This window comes from Schistocerca gregaria, chromosome 7, assembly GCF_023897955.1.
Source record: "Schistocerca gregaria isolate iqSchGreg1 chromosome 7, iqSchGreg1.2, whole genome shotgun sequence".
Taxonomy (NCBI): domain Eukaryota; kingdom Metazoa; phylum Arthropoda; class Insecta; order Orthoptera; family Acrididae; genus Schistocerca; species Schistocerca gregaria.
The window spans coordinates 101328014-101347982 of NC_064926.1; the positions used below are offsets into that span (position 1 = coordinate 101328014).

The window sequence follows — 19969 nt, forward strand, 5'->3', positions numbered from 1 at the left end:
AGCCGAAGGCAAGGGCGAGGCACACACCACAGGGGTGTATGCAGAGGTGCCTGGAAAGGAGGCGGAAGAGGTAAAACCCCAAGCCCGGAGATAAGCTCTCAAATGCAGACCGCGATCGTACAACCCGACCGGGGCCGACGTTCTGGGAGACGGACGTGCGACTGTGGGAATAGTAGACGATAGTTAGGATGCCCAGGCAAGCCACAAACATGCGTAGCATAAGCAGCCAGCAAACGTTTGTGCCATAACCGCAGTGGTGGGACGCCCGCCTCCACAAGTATGCTGTCCACAGGTCTGGTCCGGAAAGCACCAGTGGCAAGGTGTATCCTGCTGTGAAGGACTGGGTCCAGCACCCGCAACGCAGAAGGGGATGCTGAACAATAAGCCAGGCTCCCATAATACAGATGAGACTGGATTCACACCTGGTAGAGCCGTAAGAGGGTAGATTGGTCGGCGCCCCACCTGGTGTGGCTCAAGCATCGCAGAGCTTTAAGATGCTGCCAACACATCTGTTTAAGCTGCCGAATATGGGGCAGCCAAGTCAACCAGGCATAAAAAACCACACCCAAAAACCTATGGGACTCCACCACAGCAAGAAGTTCGCCATCAAGGTAAAGCCACAGCTCCGGAAGAACAGTGCATCACCGGCAGAAATGCATAATGCAGGTCTTGGCTGCCGAAAACTGAAAGCCACGTGCTACTGCCCAAGACTACACCTTGCGGATAGCGCCCTGCAGCTGCAATGCCATTAGAGCTCTAGTAAAGGCAGAAGTCATCAGAATACAAGGACGCTGAGACAGATGTTCCTAGCACCGCAGCGAGCCTGTTAATTGCTATTAAAAACAGGCAGACTCTTAAAACAGATTCCTCTGGCACCCCGTTCTCCTGAAGTCAGGAGGAACTTTGAGAGGCCACCACTTGCACGCGGGAGGTATGATGCGCCGGAAAATTGAGTATCAAAATCGGCAGCGGGCCCCGAAGACCCCAATCATGAAGTGCAGAGAGGATGTGATGGCGCCATGTAGTATCGTACGCCTTCTGCATGTCGAAAAAGACAGCAACCCGGTGCTGATGGCGGGCAAAGGACGTACGGATGGCTCACTCCAGGCTCACCAAATTGTCAGCGGCAGAGCGGCCTTTACGGAACCCACCCTCAGACGGAGCCAGGAGGTCCCGTGAATCGAGTACCCAACTCAATCGCCGGCTCACCATCTGTTCAACCAACTTGCAAAGTACGTTGATGAGGCTAATGGGCGGTACCTGTCCACCTCCAAAGGGTTCTTGCCAGGTTTCATAACGGGGATAACAATGCTTTCCGCCACTGCGACGGAAACTGACCCTCGACCCAGGTCAAGGAGCTATCGCTGGCAGTCCACTGAAAGGTGTTTCAGCATCTGGCAGTGGATGCTATCTGGCCCAGGAGCTGTATCAGGGCAAGCTGCTAAGGCACTGTGAAATTCCCACTCACTGAATGGAACATTGTAGGATTCAGGAAGGTGGGTGCGAAATGAAAGGCTCTGACGTTCCATCCGCTCTTTAATGGAGCAGAAGAGCCAGTGGGTAATTTGCAGAAGTGGAACTCAGAGCAAAATGCTCTGCCAAGCGGTTGGCAATTACGTCGGAGTCAGTACAAACTGCTCCATTCAGTGAGAGCGCAGGGACGCTGACAGGGGTCTGATAGACAGAGGTGCCGAATCTTGGCCCAGACCTGCAATGGAGTGACATGGAGGCCAATGGTGGACACATACCGCTCCCAGCACTCCTGCTTGCGTTGGCGGATAAGGCAGCGGGCCCACGCATGCTGCCGTTTGAAGGGGATGCGGTGTTCTATGGAGGGATGTCGCTTGTGATGCTGGAGTGCCCGCCGGCGATCTTTAATCGCTTCAGCGATCTCATGCGACCACCAAGGCACAGCCCTCCACCGAGGGGACCCAGAAGAATGGGGAATGGCAAATTCTGCGGCAGTAACGATGTCAGTGGTGACCGAGAGAACCACTGCATCAAAGCCGTCATTAGAAAGAGGCTCAATAGTGGCAATGGAGGAGAACAAGTCCCAGTCAGCCTTTTCATAGTCCACCTGCAAGGGCACCCAGAAGAGTGACGCTGTGGCAGTGACAGAAAGATCGGAAAGTGGTCACAACCACACAGGTCGTCATGCACACTCCATTGGACAGAAGGTAAGAGACTAGGACTGCAGATCGAAAGGTCAATGGCGGAGTACGTGCCGTGTGCCACACTGAGATGTGTGGAGGCACCATCATTTAAAATCGAAAGGTCTAGCTGTGTCAATACGTTCTCAACAGTGGCGCCTCGACCTGTTGCCACTGACCCACTCCACAGAGGGTTATGGGCATTGAAGTCGCGGAGTAACAGGAAAAGCAGCGGCAGTTGCGCTATCAGCGCAGCCAGGACATGCTGTGAGACATCACCATCTGGTGGAAGGTAAAGACTGTACACAGTAACAACCTGTGGCGTCCGCACCCGGTATCCGGGACGGAAGACGATCGCGAAGCTCGACGACTAGCGACCTGTGGCTTCTTCAGCCACTGGTTGGCGTCTGCTGTGCCGCTGGTAGGAACCTGGGAAGGAAGTGACCCAAGGGATCCCTTCCAAGCGAAAGAAGCCGAAGAAGACTTACGCTTCTCCGGCTTAGAAGTGGGGACTGGTGTCCCCGGTGGTTGAGGGGGTGCTGCTCCTGAGAGAAGTGGCCCCCATCGGCAAGGGGGCAGGTGAGGTCCTCTGACTCTGACAGCTGACTGTATGTGATGCAGCTGATGGAGCTGGAGCAGGAGTGACAGTGGAGGCATAAGATGACATCATGCGCACAGGATGTAGCTGCTCAAATTTCCGCTTAGCCTCAGTGTACGTCAGTTCGGTCCAGGGTCTTATATGCCATGATTTTGCATTCTTTCTCTAAGATGCTGCAGTCTGGCAAGGTGAATGAGGCTCTCCACAGTTGACACAGATGGGAGGCGGAGCACATGGAGTATCAGGATGAGATGGGCGTCCACAATCTCGACATGTGAGGCTGGAAGTACAGCGGGAAGACATTTGGCCGAACTTCCAGCACTTAAAGCACCGCATCGGGGTAGGGATATAGGGCTTGACATCACAACGGTAGACCATTACTTTGACCTTGACTGGTAATGTATCACCCTCAAAGGCCAAGATGAAGGCACCGGTAGCAACTTGATTGTCCTTCGGACCCCAACGAACGCGCCAGACGAAATGAATACGTCTACGCTCTAAGTTGGCGCGCACCTCGTCATCAGACTGCAAAAATAGGTCCCTACGGAAAATAATACCCTGGACCATATTTAAACTCTTATGTGGAGTGATGGTAATGTTAACATCTCCCAACGTGTCACAAGCAAGTAACCTGCGGGATGGCGAAGGATGCCGTTTTAATCAAAACTGACCCAGAGGGCATTTTGGACAAGCTCTCCACCTCCCCAAACTTGTCCTCTAAATGCTCTAAAAAGTACTGAGGCTTCACAGATACAAAGGATTCCCCATCAGCTCTAGTACAGATGAGATACCTGGGCGAATACATGTCACTGTCATTCATTGCCTTTCATTCCTCCCATGGTGTGGCCAGGGATGGGAACAATTTGGGGTCATAAACGTTAGCTTTAAAATGAGCCCTCGAATGCTTAAAGACTGCTGGTGGCTGGCCACCAGCAAGAGATGATGTGCCATGCTTCATTGCATGTCATCTACCCTGAAGCCACCTACTCCGACCAAGGGCCCTCCCCATGGGCACCACCCAGCCACAGCAAAGACCACCTGGCAGGATGGCCATTGCCGGGAGTCCTGATGCCCCAGGGAGATGGGCATCTACTCCTTGGCATACATGGGGAGTAAATGGCGCAGGCATCAGTATAGTGATCCCTGTGTTGTCAGGGGGCTACAACCAACAGGCTACATGGCAGCCCCACCACAACGGACTGGCTATCGTGCTGGATGTTAGGTGCAAAAATGTCCAAGGTCGTCGTCACAGCAAAAAGCAACACTGCACAGTGCAGCTTGGTAATTGCACCCAAGGACGTATCCTCGCCTAAGAGATGGAAAACGAGCGGGACAGCATTGCAACGACGAGAAAGCTGGCTAAAGGTCTCAATGCATGACAGATACAGTGCACCATGTAAGGCGCCCTTCCCCAATTGGCACGCTCTTCGGAAGAATTTAGAAAGATGGAGGTCAAACCCAAGAGGGGACCATCACATAAGGCCAAAACGTTTGAGACTCCTTTTAGTCACCTCTTACGACAGGCAGGAATACCGTGGGCCTATTCTTACCCCTGAACCCACAGGGGGAGGCTTATTCTACACAAGACAAAAGAACTCTCAATGAGGAAACAGGTGTGCCAGGTACTGGAAGAGGTGATGTACAGGAGTGTTGTTACCAATGCTTTTTCATTTTTACACTGAGAAGCTACCAGACAAAGCATTAGAAAAAACAAGAAATGTAACAATAGGAGGTGAAAGGACAGACACGTCATGTGTGAATCAAGAAATAAGTGCAGCAAAAGAGAGAATTGAATCAGTTGCTAGACTTTTTAAAAATGTCAGTATAATGAACATAAAATCATTATCATCAATCTCAAACAAACAGCAAATCTGTTTCCAAGACTTTTTCAGGCTAAGTGATAAGGCTGTCAAGACAATCTGAGAAGTACTACTCTGTTGAATGGCTCCAGCAGCAGGGTTCCTACTAGCAGTGCTAAAACATTTCAAATATATTGCGTGACACTAAACCGTCAAACTACTACAACTAACCACGAATACCAATAACAATAAACTGTGTGTGTGTTTCACCAAAATATCAGGGGGGTCCAAAGCAAAATGGGGCTACTGCATCTTGACATTAATGATGCTAAATCTATAAGCAACATATAAGTTTTAAGTTTCACAGAACCCCACATTACCAGTGGAACTGAAGTGAAATTGATGGATCAGTGGCAGTAAGTCACTGTAGACCTGTTATGGAGAAATTGGAAACTGTAATTTATGTTGAAACTGATGTAAAATTAAACTCCTTGAGTAAGTACTTACTGTGTAGATTTCCACTTTGAAGCATGTGGAACAGAAATTACTTCTAATGAGAGGTCAGTTATACTATTGGGAGTGCATAAGGCTCCTGCACTGCAAACTTGTATTTGCCTGAACCGCACAGAACAGCTTCTGAACCACATTTGTTGAACAAAAACACGAGACAGCTAAAGCTTCTTTAAGAACCATTTAATCTGAGTGCAGTAATTAGCTTTCTCACTAGAATAACAAGTACCTGTTAGAGCTTAACTGACAGTACTTTCTTCTGCAGAGGCAGAAGCAGCTGCATCACTGTAAGGCAAATTGTCAGTGGACTCACATGACAACAGTAACTGCTTACAGTAAATAACAATGACTATGTCATAAAACTATGCATTCCTTTAAATCTTACAGGTCACTCAATGACAGGTTAGAAATCTTCAGCCTTTCCCTGCAGCAGATGGATTTGAGCCCTGTATATATGTAAAGGAATGTTAGTGACAAATCTAACTGGTTATCTAATGAATTTATATAATTGGGGGAAAAAATCATCTTAAGAAACAATCAAGAAACGCGCTAATACAAAACCCTGGATTACTAAATGAATCAGAATATCCTCTATACCAAAAAGCAACATATATGACTCCCTGAGGTTTTTTGATGATCCAGTGAAAAGAAATATAGATTATACTGTAATATTTTAAAAGGATCCACAAAACTCAAACTATGTAGGCTACATCTCATCTGAAACTGAAAACTCAAATAACAAAGCAAAAAACCAAAAACCATTTAGCAAGTTATAAAAAGGAGGGATGGCAATAAGGAGAATACTTGTCTGGTATAGAAACAAGTCATCATGGAAACATAGTAAAAAAAACACAGAGGAAATTGCTAGTATCTTCACTAGACGACTTTTTTTTTTTTTTTTTTTTACGGCTGCCGAAAAAATTGGCTGTAAAGTGTCGGTGAGTGATGCATCAGCACCTCTGTATAAAGCTGGGAGTGCCTGTGTTGGTCAGATGCATGTAATTTCCATCACAATTAGGGTAGTAAGATCAAGAAGACAATCAAAGATATGAAAGCAAAAAATTCGTCTGGGGTTCCATGAGACGAGGTACTGGCAGAATTAAAGCTATGAGGATGGGCCGTGATTCATGCTTGGGTAGCACTTGTCTGCGAAAGGCAAGGGTCCCGAGTTTGAGTCTCGGTCTGGCACACAGTTTTAATCTGGCAGGAAGTTTCTTCTAGGATTGATAATATTTCTACAAGGTACTTAGGCACAGTCACATTTTTAATGAACAGCTAATTCAATGTACTTTCCCACTTAGACTGAAATATGCCAATGTGAAACCACTTTTGAAAAAAGATGAAAAAACTGTCGTATAAAATTACCACCCATATCCTAGCTAACAAGTTCCTTCAAGGTCCTAGAGAAACTGGTCTTCAGGAGAATTGTTGATCACCTCTCTCAATGTCGGTTTGGTTTCTGCAAGACTTATCAATTGATAATGCTATTTTCTCCTTCACTGATCAAATTCTGCAGCCTCTTAACAGCAAACTGGCACCAATCGGAATACTGTGTGATCCATCCAAGGCTTCGACTGCATCAACCATGAAATACTGGTAAATAATACACAGTTCTGTGGAATAACTGAGACATGAATTAAATGTTATCTTACAGATAGGACACAAAGGGTAACAATTACTTACTGTAATGGAATTCCAACCTCATCCAAAAGGCCACATTCAAGACTGGAGTTCCATGAGCACCACTGCTGAGGCCCTTACTATTCTGGAAATACGGAAGCATCCAATTCCACCCCTCAGCTTTGACCCATGATAACACAAATATGGCGGAACTGACCATCCACTACAACTCCAATATGTCACCTATGACATCATTATGTAAACATGACGACAAACACAAAAATACATAAAAAAACCAACACACACAACTTCCACAAAAAAACTAGTCAAACTAATGGAACAAGTGTGGGAAATTGGGGAGGTTTCGGGTGGGGACACACTAAACATAAACAAATTTAGACACACACCACCATACCAAACCACACAAAATGACGAAAAAAACTGACAACACAAAACTCCCCAAATTCCACTAAACACTGTATCCTCTGGAATCAGACACTTCTCTTTACCTACATAGCTCAACCGCGATTCCCAATACCACCTTATAAACCCCTAAAAATTACACAACCACAGCAACTTTTGATACCACCAAACCAACACCTACAAAAACAAAATTGGAATCTAACACTTCCCTTGACCTACATAGCTAAACAGCAGCTCCAGATACCAGAACACCCACAGCCATGACCACACATTGGAATCGAACACTTTCCTTCAACTATATAGTTCAACAACATATCCCGATACCACAACACCCAGAACCACACTTTGGAATCGAACACTTCCATTCACATAGGTCAACAGTGGCTTCCAATACCAAAACACCCACAGATACAACCACATATTGGAATCTAAGGCTTCCCTTCAAATACATACCTACAAACCAACACAAAAAATAATCACCAATACCACACAACTCTGAACCACCCCACCAGCCACAACAAATGCACTTTTTCTATATATACCCACCCAGACAAACCACCTTCAGCCTGTACATCATACTGGGACAAAAAAAGCCCTCAGGGACGCTCTTCTGCCAACAGTACTCGTCTAAATGAGACTCAATGATAGAAGAGCACCTCTTCCCTCTCCCAAGAACTGACTTAACGGCCCCCCACAACCCCTCTATGGTATTCGTACAAGCCCTCGTCTCAATTTTTAAACTCTAAACTATGGTTCACTACTTTATGATTGAACTCTCTCTTACCCCACCCCCTATAAGAAGCATCAGAAACTACAGTGGGACCCGGTTCTATAAACTCCTCAATTAACCCCACTAATTCCCTCTTAGTCTGCCCCTCCAAAACCCTAAAAACACATTCCAAACATCCACCCCACGATACAACAGCCCTCCCACACCCAGACACCAACCACAGACTTACCCCTCCCATACTTCCTTTTCCCAAACTGCAACTCGTCCACCTCCACCACAACCCCAGGCCCACTCAACTTAGCCCTGTACTTAATAAACTCTGAACACACTTCAAGACAAAACAAAAACCAGTCAAGCACACTCCTCTCACTCGCACCAGTCTCAAGCGCACAACAACTTTCAGAGGACTTATAACAAAAGTAGTACGTCAACAACACAATCTCACGCATGCCCAACCTAGACATCTCGAACCAGGAACCATGGCGAATGGAGCGTCATAGGTCATCCATCAGACACTGTTACATATAACCGTCCCTTCCCTGAGGCGCCAGAACTTTTGCCAATTTCATGTAATGACCACAAACAGCACATGCCGCGACCTCCGTCCACAAGCCAAACAGCTGCAGAAACTTAATCAGCTCCATCAGACTCGACCCCATCTCAGCATCCAAACACACACCGTTAATTTTGTCAGTCATATCTGTACGTAACAACAGCAGCAAAAAATTAATTTACTCAAATTAACACACAGCCTACAGCGAACAGCACTACAATAACTTTCACACAACAAACACTAAATTGTTAACTCACTGAAAACAATTCCTCTCCACACACACCCAGAACAAGCAGTAACACCAACCTGAACCCAATACGCCACACATGACGAAACCCCTAGACACACCACAAGAGGGCACCACAAACAGCAACAAAACGACATCTACAAACCCACCACACTCGCAAACCAAACTCCGCACCGTCATGACGTCACACACCACAACAGCCTTACATCACAGATCATAGCCGATAGGTTGGAACTACTTCTCACACTATACCACCTCAGTAAGCAAGTTTTGCTGAAGATACCCCTCTCTGAATAGATCAAATAGCATGAAAAAACCTGGAAACCTCTGCTAGTAATGCTTTTAATAATATTTCCATATGGTTTAACTCTTTGCATGTCGATAAAACTTATTATGTACAGTTTCATGTGACAATGAAAGAACATGAGGATATGAAATAAGTGTAATTGACAACCATATACAGCATGTGGACTCTGCTGAGTTCTTGGTTGAGTACCTTGACAGGAAATGAAACTGGTCCAACCACAGCCTATAGCTGGAAATAAGACTTCCATTTTGCAGCTTTCTAATATACTTAGCCTATATCTCTTTTTTTCTCATCATAAGAAGTTGCTGTGTTCGCAAATTTTATTTATGACGGCAAAAACAAAATTTTCATACAGGCTGCAATTGCTTACAGGAAAAATGAGTTACTTACAGCAAGTTCTTGCACACAGTGAATCTGTTGGTGATAGACATCCACGCAGATCCATTTCTCTTCAGATTCCAAAAACACCTCTAACCACACATCACATTGGTCTTTCTTCTTCTTCTTCTTCTTCTTCTTTGTGTCTGCTGTAGGAGCTTCATCAGATTCTGGATCAGAAGATAATACCCTACGGTCAGTTTTTCCTTTTTGGTTTTTCTGAACTTTAATCTCAGCAGTAGAATCACTTTCACTACTGAAAGAATGTGCTATTGTACAAGAGGTGCTTGCTTTATTCCCCTTTGTATCTTTTGCAATTATCTTTTCAGCATTGATACTAATGATTTTCTTGGAACTTGTAGAATTTGTATTAACAATTTTTGTTTCCATGATGCTTTCTTGTTCACGCTGAATTTTTTCTTCATCACTGTCTGTGGTGTCACCATCATCTGCATACTTTATAACAGATCTCCTCATTCTCAAAGAACGGCTCGAATCACTTTTTCTAATGCCTACAGGATTTTCACTGCTTGTTTTCTGATTTGACTTCCCTGACTGCGCCACTTTCTTTGCAGCTGCTTCTTGAATAAACAACATAGCTTCTTCTTCAGTCACACTGTCTCTTTCTTCTCCCATGAGACCTTTTGAAGTATTTGGTGCATCCTTTTTTCTCCCAGATTGTGCTTTCTTTTTCAACTCTCCCTTTATTTTTTTGCCTTTCGAAGTTGTTTTTTTTGAAGTTAAGTTACTTATTTCTGAGCGTGGTGGCTTTAATGGCAGGGGCTGCAGGGATATTACAAGTCTTGTGTTGATTCCTAAAGAGCGCAACACACACACAAACATCAGTACCATGTCTTTTCTTGATTTTGCGGCCTTCTTTTGAAATTGTGCCAGCAATGAAATGAAGAGGTGTTGTTTATCATCAACATTCTCTTGTACTGCCACAGTTTTTGAAAACCATTGAACAATTCGTTTCAAATCAGCAAGATCTATTTGTCTGTCAGTATAACAGTACTTTGAAGGTACCAAGGACAGTGACAATGCCATAAGCATTTCTGAATTCAAAATTTTATTCACATAATTTCCATGAGCAACCCAACATAACAAATGTGCCTTATGCATAAGAATTTGTATATCCCTCCGTACTCTATTTATTTGACGCCTTACATATCCTGCCACATCAACGGCTTTCTTCTTCTTTTTCTGATGCATGTTGGGAATCTGCACAGTAACAGCAATACCTTCTTTAGGGATTGTGTGTTTGATCTCCTGCCCTTTGAAAGTATTGGTATCTACTTCTTCCCAATCACTACTTCCTTCTTCTTCACTTTCCACAATATTCTTCGAAATATTCCTTTTTTTTGTTTTCCTGACAGGTTTAGGTTTAGGGTCCAGACCTTCTCCCAAAGCCAACAGTTGTGAAACATCCAATTTACTTACATCAGGGGTAGAGGTTTCCACTTTGATTTTATGAAGCCGCTTCTTGCCTGTTTCCCATATTTTGTCATTTTGAACTCTAATATGGCTGGATTTCACCAGTGCCTTTTCTTGCTGACTTTTCTCTGGTTTACTGCACTTATCAGAAGCCTTTTGCAGTTTTGCATTAAATGTCTTCTTTCGTCTTCCAACTGAAGGTGATTTAACGCCAGTAACATCTTTCACCCTTATGCTCAGTGGTCCAGCAGAATAATGTTCATCCTTGAGCACATCATTGCCTTCCTGCAGTCCTTGCTTGCTTGTCACTCTTTCCATTTCATCAGCTGTAGAATGTTGCAAATCATCTGAGTCGTCAGATTCACTTAACCTGTTTATGTTAGCAAGAATACTATTTTCTACCACACAAAGGTCCGAAACTACCTCTTTTTTCTCAATCTTGAAGAAATCAGAGTTTAAGTCAATTGACTGCGTTGGTACAAGAAAGTCATCAGAACTACTTTCTGATGATTCATCAGGCACACCTTCACTCTTGCGTTTTTTAGCCCACAGAACTCCACAATCTAAGGCAGTCTTTTCTTCTCTTCCTTGGCAATCAGCATCATCTCCACACGAACTACCACCGTAACCTTTGTCTGAAGAACTTATACTGTCATTTTTAATTGCTGTCTTTCCTCTATATATCTGCCTTGATGATGCTCTTATCTTCTCCAGTGATTCCTCACTATCAGAAGTGACAACATGCAATGAAGATCTGTCATTTTTAATTGATTTTGTTTTTCCTCCTGTACCTCGTCTTGGTGACACTCTTCTCATCTTCTCTGGTGATTTGTTATTATCCGAAGAGACCACACACAACACAAATCTGTCACTTCTAATAGATCTTGTTTTTCTTCCTGTACCTTCTTGTCTTGATGACATTCTTCTTATCTTCTCTGTCGATTTGTCACTATCCAAAGAGACTGATACGTCTTTTTTAATTGACTTTGTCTTTTCTCCTGTACCTTTTTGTCTTGGTGACACGCTTCTCATCTTCTCTGGTAACTCATTATTATCTGAAGAGACCACACACAATACAGATCTGTCACTTCTAATAGATCTTGTTTTTCTTCCTGTACCTTCTTGTCTTGATGACATTCTTCTTATCTTCTCTGTTGATTTGTCACTATCCAAAGAGACTGATACGTCTTTTTTAATTGACTTTGTCTTTTCTCCTGTACCTTTTTGTCTTGGTGACACTCTTCTCATCTTCTCCGGCGATTCATTATCCGAAGAGACCACACGCAACAAAGATCTGTCACTTCTAATAGATCTTGTTTTTCTTCCTATACCTTCCTGTCTTGATAACATTCCTCTTGTTTTCTCTGGCGATTCATCACTATCCAAAGCGATTGAAAGTAATGAAAATCTGCCTTTTTTAATTGGCTTTGCCTTTTCTCCTGTTCCTTTTTGTCTTGGTGACACTCTTCTCATCTTCTCCGGCGACTCGTTATTATCCGAGGGGGCCACATGCAATGAAGATATGTCACTTCTAATAGATCTTGTTTTTCTTCCTATACCTTCCTGTTTTGGTGACATTCTTCTCATCTTCTCTGCCGATTCGTCACTATCTGAAGAGACTGAACACAACGAAGATCTGTCTTTTTTAATTGACTTTGTCTTTTCTACTGTACCTTTTTGTCTTGGTGACACGCTTCTCATCTTCTCTGGTAACTCATTATTATCCGAAGAGACCACACACAACACAGATCTGTCACTTATAATAGATCTTGTTTTTCTTCCTATACCTTCTTGTCTTGATGACATTCTTCTTATCTTCTCTGTCGATTTGTCACTATCCATAGAGACTGATACGTCTTTTTTAATTGACTTTGTCTTTTCTCCTGTACCTTTTTGTCTTGGTGACACTCTTCTCATCTTCTCCGGCGATTCATTATCCGAAGAGACCACACGCAACAAAGATCTGTCACTTCTAATAGATCTTGTTTTTCTTCCTATCTTCTCCGGCGCTTCATCATTATCAGAAATGACAGCATGAAAAGAAGATCTGTCATTTTTAACAGATTTTGTTTTTCTTGCTGTATCTTTCAGCCTTAATGACATTCTTCTCATCTTCTCCGGCGATTCGTCGCTTTGAGGAGAGGCTGCACGCAGCGACGATCTTTTACCAGAATTCCCCATCCTCATATTTGAAACCACTATCGTATGGATCCTCGATACAACGCAGTATCTTGATTTCTTCTACGACTCAACTACAATAAAACGTACAAAGTGTAATGTAATGGACAAGAGTAAATTGAAAGACACCACTTTGCTTTTTTCTAAATTCGTCGATGTTAACACCTAACAGTGAGCAACCTGAATATATAGTCAGACGGTAGTTGAAGAGGCAATAGTTGACATGTACCTATTAATATTATCTTCACTATTTAATCGCATACTCCGATTTCAGCACACAACAAAGAACTGTCTACCAATCTTACATAACTCAATTTAATAACATCCGACGACACAATCTTCCCCGTATTCCACCTGAGTTTACGGTAGATATTTCAACCACACCAGTCCAAAAACTGTAACGCAAATATATCAAACTGACATAAACGCACATTTGTACACTTCGCTACGTTCGTCTACAATTCCCGCCATTTCACAACATTCGCTATACGAAAGACGTTTCATTAACCAAGGACAATTTAAATCGATATATCGTTAAATCGACAGATATTCGCTCGCACAGATTAGTACAGGTACTGGAATTTCCTTTATTTGCAGGAAGTTTAATGTGATTTAACTTCAATCATTTTAAAATCAAGTGAAAGTTCTGATGAAATACATTTTAGTAATGTGTTTACAAATACATTGTTATACTTGTATTATTGCGAAAAATGATAATGTATTAAGGCCAGATCACACTGGCAGTAAGGGCACCGCCGCGTCACGGAACTGTCACGTCAAGGTGCATTCATACTGTTTGTCACGCCACGGCATTTCATGTCAATTCAAGTTATGTGATCTCAACTTCCACGGTTGACCCGTTTTTTTTCTGTTTTCACCTTATTTGAAGTCTTCTTAACATGCTATTCAACTTTTTTACTCGCAAACTGCACATACACAACGTAGTAGCTTATAGACATGAAAGCTGGAGTTCACATTTGTACGAAAATTACATTTATTGGACTTAAATGGTTTGCATCTTGTAGGGATAGCTTGCATGTTAGAGGAGGAAGATAGCATAATGTGTAAACATAGTAGAAAAAACTCTGTTAAACATCCGAATGTAATTAACGTGCGTGAAAAAACGATGATAAAAGATGACCGAAATTGCATAGTGATACATTTCTGGGCTCACCTGATTTGTTTGGCGAATTTCAATACGATAAATTTCCCGTGTGAATGTGGTATAACAGACTATAACTGTCAAAAAATTGTGAACACGCAACTTAATGCTGGTTTGGAAGAATATGTGTTAGAAGCACTCAGAAAAGAATTTTCAGTAACAGAAAATTATGTAAAGGATATTAAATCAGTATTACCGCAATTCAACATTGATGAATATGTGCAGGACAATAGCCAACAGGAAAGCTATATTAGGCCTAAGAACTCAGCTTTCTTAGTGCGAAGGACAGAGAAATTGGTGATACAAAGGGAGAACACATTTGATATTCTTGAACATCAGATCACTAAATATGAAGGAAAAGCAACTACAATAAAAACTGGTGATTGTGAAAATAGTGAAAAATCTCGTACGAAAGTGGGAGAAAAAGTCAGTCATACATGTAACCACATACAGCAGAAAAATTGCAAAATATATTTTTTTGCAGATAGCCCTGGTAGAAGAATCACCGAAATTTTGGGTAATGCTCAACAAAGACTTGACACAACTGCAACTGTCAAATGGGGGCGCCTTTATCTGAAAGTCTTTAAAAGCTGTGGAAGTTCCTTACAATCTGGGAGCAAGTGTATTGTGATAGGAGATGCAAACGACGTTTACTTGATGAAAGTAGGCGAGCAATGAGGTTTTGAAAGGTAAACTTTGAAATACTACACATACTGTCTTCTCTCTTGTGGCTATCCCATGGAGGCATGATTTAACAAAAAGAAGTCGTGTGTTAATACTGAAATCACTATCAGGGAATTACAAAAAAAAATTGTAAATCATTTCCCAATGCCAATTTCACACTTGTTGGCAACTCTGTATGAGAGCATTTTAAAGCTCATAGCCTGCAACGAAATAACAAGTGTAAAGAAGCCATGGGTGCCTAAATAATAAAAACTGTGCCATCAACAAGTAATGTGAACAACATCACAATTCTCCTGTCAGCAGTGGCAAGTTTAGAAGACCCAACCATACTAGTGCAAATAATGGAAGAATCAGCAGGATCGCCACTACAAACTTCAAGTGCAGCAACAGTGATCATGGAATCTCAAAGCACTGTGATCAAACCTATGGATACAGTACCGCTGCATTCATCAGTAGTAGTGTCAGAAACTTCAACTGTTGTTGACTTTTCACCAGTGGTTCAAGACTTTTCAACAGTGTTAGTCCCCCCATGATCTTCTTCAGTGCAAGACCCATCACCTCCTGATGCATCTCCACCATCATCAGGAGTAACAGAGGGAAGCAGAAGATGCACAAGAACCAGGACACATACAACTCTATAGGATTTTTGTTACCTGGCTTCAGTTCCAGGACTAACTTAGACAAAAACTTGTGGTGCACTTCCTACAATTTCTATTTACAACTTAAAACAAAACAGTGAAATCAGAACAAAGAGTTTATAAAATGAGAAATTTTATACTTTTCACCGGAATATAATGAGTCTAAGAAATAAACTGGATCAGTTGTCTGTTGGATTAATGACAGTGGTGCAATAAATAATGCCTATATGTTATGTTTTACTGAACAGCATTTAAATGAAAGTATCGAGATGATACAACTATATATGTACAACACAGCAGCTAATTAGACAAGGCATTCATTGGATAATGGTGGAGTTATAATGTAGGTAAAAATTATATAGTCTACAAGTCTACAGACATGAGAAATTATTGTGTTGATCAGCATTTTGAGGCGCATTGCATTGAACTCCATGTTAATACTCTGCCTATTTATGTGGTTACTGTTTACAGAGCTCCCTCAGGAAAGATTAGTATAATGGTAAAGCAAGTATAATCACTTTTAACTCGCCTGTTTTGAAAAACCAAAGAAATTATCATGCTTGGTGACATTAACGTAAATTTTCTTCCATGTGACAATGATAGAACAGATTTTGAGAATATAATGAGCACTTTTAATCTGAGAGCAGTTGTTTACTTTCCAACAAGAGTGACAATGGACTGCACAAGACTGATTGACAATATCTTTATAGGCAGTAACAGAATTGATAACATATGCATAACACAAATCTTAAATGGTCTTTCAGATCATGATGGGCAGCTTTTAAAATGCATGATGTAAGCCATGTTAACAAAAGTAGTTTATCAAAAAATCGTTTAGTCTAATCAACAATGAGAATCTAGAAACCCTCAGCAGACATTTTCAGCGGTTAGAATTGGACACTGTATATAAGGCTAGAAGTGTCAATGATAAATGTAATCTATTTGTGAATGAATTTGTTATCCTTTTTGGAGCTGTATTTCTTAAGAGAACCTCAAGAAGTACCAACCTGAGTGGTTACAGTAAACAATGATTCATTGAGAGAATCAAAACATCTTGTAAAACAAAGAAAATGCTTTATATTTCACTCAGAAATATTAACAAACCTCACGAAAGGAAACACTACTAATTATACTGTAGCATCCTAAAAGATGTAATTAAAAATCCAGGCACATGTTTATCAAACCTGAAATTAACAGCTCAAATAATAAAATAAATACTATTTGGAATGTGGTCAAAGAAGAGACAGGAAAAATTTCGGAAAATACCGACAGTATCGAAGTGTGTCATAATGGATACATTGAAAATGCAGGTAATAAGAGTTGCCAATTTTTCAGTAACTATTTTTTGACCCTGATAGTCGATGAAACTGGTTGTAAAGGATCTATACTTGAAACTATGAATCTTCTTCAAAAGGCAGTGCCAGGCAAAATTAATCAGATGCATATACCTTATATTACAACAGACGAGATCGTTAAGGTAATAAGTCAAATGAAAAATAAAAATTCCACTTTAGTGAATAATATATTAATGAAAGTACTGAAGCACTGCTGCAAATTTATTCTTGGAAATCTCAGTCACTTTTTTAATGAGTAGATAAATCAAGTGCTGTCCCCAATAGCCTCAAATACACAGTTGTTAAGCCACTGTTCAAAAAAGGTAATAAAGCTGAGGTTTCTTACTGCTGGGCAACTTCATTGCTAACCAGTCTTTCCAGAATTCTGGAGAAACATATGTTCAAGAGAATCATGGATCATGTTAATAAACATAAAATCCTTAATAAAAATCAGTTTGGATTCCAAAAGCGTATTTCAATTGAACACACCATTTTTTTATTTATCAACCATATCCTTGAAACCATAAATAATAAAATGTCAGCAGTTGGAATGTTTTGTGATCTGTCTAAAGCATTCGACTGTACAGTGCACAAAATTATACTTACAAAAGGCTGGGCGCTATGGCTTATATGATAAAGTAGGGATGTGGCTCGAATCATATCTAGATGACAGAAGGCAGAAGGTAGTATTTAATATTGCAATGGCACCAGCCTGCTCTGGCTGGGGTACAGTGAAATGTGGAGTGCCACAGGGCTCGGTGCTTGATTCTATACTTTTTCTAATCTTGATCAGTGACCTGCCAAGGTGTGTTACACAAAAAACACACAGCAGCCAGCTTCCAGTTGAGACAACCATTATGATGCAGAAACTACCAAGGTGCGGTCTAGAGAACTCTATGATCAATATTTTCAAAGAAGGTCTAGACTGGTTCACGTCCAGTGGTCTGTCTCCCAGTGTTAACAAGATTCAATTCATTCAGTTACTAACAGCAAACAAAAAATTGCAAAATATTGAAAAATATGTGGTGACAGAGAAATATGGAGACTTTAGTCTTCCAGATTCCTGGAATTACACATGAACAATACTCAAAACTGGTCAGTTTACATAACCAACTTACGTAAAAGATTGAATTCAGCAGAATTTGCCATTCGCTCAATTTTCTCTGTTTATGACTTTGAAACGATAAAAGCTGTGTACTTTGGATATTTCCATTCATTTATGAAACATATAATATTATTCTGGGAAACCAGTCTTGAGCAAATAAAGTCTTTATTGCACAGAAGAGAGTCATCAGAATTTTGGGTAGAGTGCACTCTAGATGCTCTTGCAGAAACATACTCAAACAACTCAGGATCCTTACCTTGCCATGCCAATACATATTTTCATTATTATGCTTTGTGAATTATAATCAGACAACATACAGAACAAACAGTGAATGGCATGTTCCTGATACAAGAAGTAAAAATAATCATCACAAAAATATAAAAAATCTCAGTGTACAGAAAGAAGTACATTATTCAAGCATAAAAGTATATAATAAACTTCCAATTTGTGTTAAACCAGTCATTGGAGGTAACACTAAATTTAAAACAAAAACTAAAACTTTATTTTTTGAATAGGTCTTTCTAACCTTTACTGAAATTTATTGACAATGTGTAATAATTGGTGAATATGTTTAATTTTAAGCATTTCTATAAGAAATGACTCTGTAGAACTATATATCAATTGTTAACAATGTGTTTTGTACAAATGAGAATGTAAGCCTTATAATTTGTTTGTGTAGACTATCATTATAATCTATGTCATTATCTGTACATTGGAACTTCGTGTATCGATTTACTTAAGATTTTGATTGTGAGCCTCATGAACATTTACATTTGGTTAATATTATAATAATCTGACGCATTCTACATCCCAATGATACACTCATGTTAACGATCCATAGAACTCGAAAATAAATAAATAAATAAGATAAGAAGTGCAAGACAACACAGAAAAGAGTCTGGGTCCGGAAAATGTCATTAGGTGGTGCAGAAAGCGAATTTCACATACTATATGATGAGCTAGAGGAAGAACAATCTTCATTTTATATTTTAGAAATTGTTATGTAAAATTGCACCCAGAATTACTAAAAGGAACACAGTGTTATGCACTGCCATCATACGCCACGAAAATTATTTAAGTTTAAGCTACGTTGCCATCTAGTGCATTTTTTTAATATATGTATCTCCCTCAATACCTTTCCCTTCAAGATTTATAGGTTTCCTTTACGTCTTGTATTTGGTTTTTAATAGTTCAAGTACCTTATTTGTACTTGGTTAGGTAGTGAAACCACATAAATATTGACCACTGATACCTGTTAAACTATTTCACACACGTCCAGAGCGCTACTTAACGATAAATAAGCCTGCCACAAAATGTATCTAAACAAACAACATTTCCTTACAAAATGCTACAAATGCCTGGCCAAATATAATTAAATTACATCTACTAATCAACCTGATTCTAATCGGCATACTTTTTTCACTTCAAGTTGCAGCCATATGTTTTTTGTCATTACTACTTTTTTGATCGTTATTTGTTATAAATTATTTCGTTTCGTTATTTATTTTGTTGAAATTCATAATAAATGATTGAAGCAGTGAGGCAGCAGTACGAACCGTACAACATGAGCGTACTAAACTACTTGCCCTCTACTACATTTATAAAGTGGGTTTTATACATAGTTTTACAGTACACAATACTTCACAATGAAATGCATTAATTGAGAAATATGAACTAGGGCTGGCTGTACAAACTCATTATCTAGAATCAGACAGTAATGAACAGATTTTGGAAATTACTCATCAGATTGAAGAGTGGCAAGAAAATGAGACATTGACACAATTATTACTAGGAATATATTGACTTGAAAATTACAATTAGATTTAGTCTCTCAAAGGAAGCTATAAAGCCAATTCATATTATCCATCACATCAAATCCTGTCTTGTCAAAACATTCTGTAATGCATTTCAAACGCCGGTTGGGGTGGCCAAGCAGTTCTAGGCGCTACAGGCTGGAACTGCATGACCGCTACAGTCGCAGGTTCGAATCCTCTCTCGGGCATGGATGTGTGTGATGTCTGTAGGTTAGTTAGGATTAAGTAGTTCTAAGTTCTAGGGGACTGATGACCTCAGAAGTTAAGTCTCATGGTGCTCAGAGCCATCTGAACCACTCTGCATT

General features: G+C 40.8%; 1 protein-coding gene across 4 annotated transcripts in view; it reads right to left on the bottom strand.

Annotated features, from left to right (window-relative positions):
- The window catches only part of LOC126282224 (DNA repair protein complementing XP-C cells homolog), a 289038-nt gene extending 275629 nt beyond the window's left edge, over positions 1-13409 (bottom strand). For all 4 annotated transcript variants that reach the window (XR_007551353.1, XM_049981786.1, XM_049981788.1 and 1 more), the window contains exon 1: positions 9328-13409. Coding sequence is in view for 3 of the 4 variants with exons in the window: in XM_049981786.1 (XP_049837743.1) it covers positions 9328-12936 (3609 nt within the window). In the remaining variant the exon portion in view is untranslated. The remainder of the gene's footprint in view (positions 1-9327) is intronic.
- Between the last annotated feature and the right edge of the window lie 6560 nt (positions 13410-19969).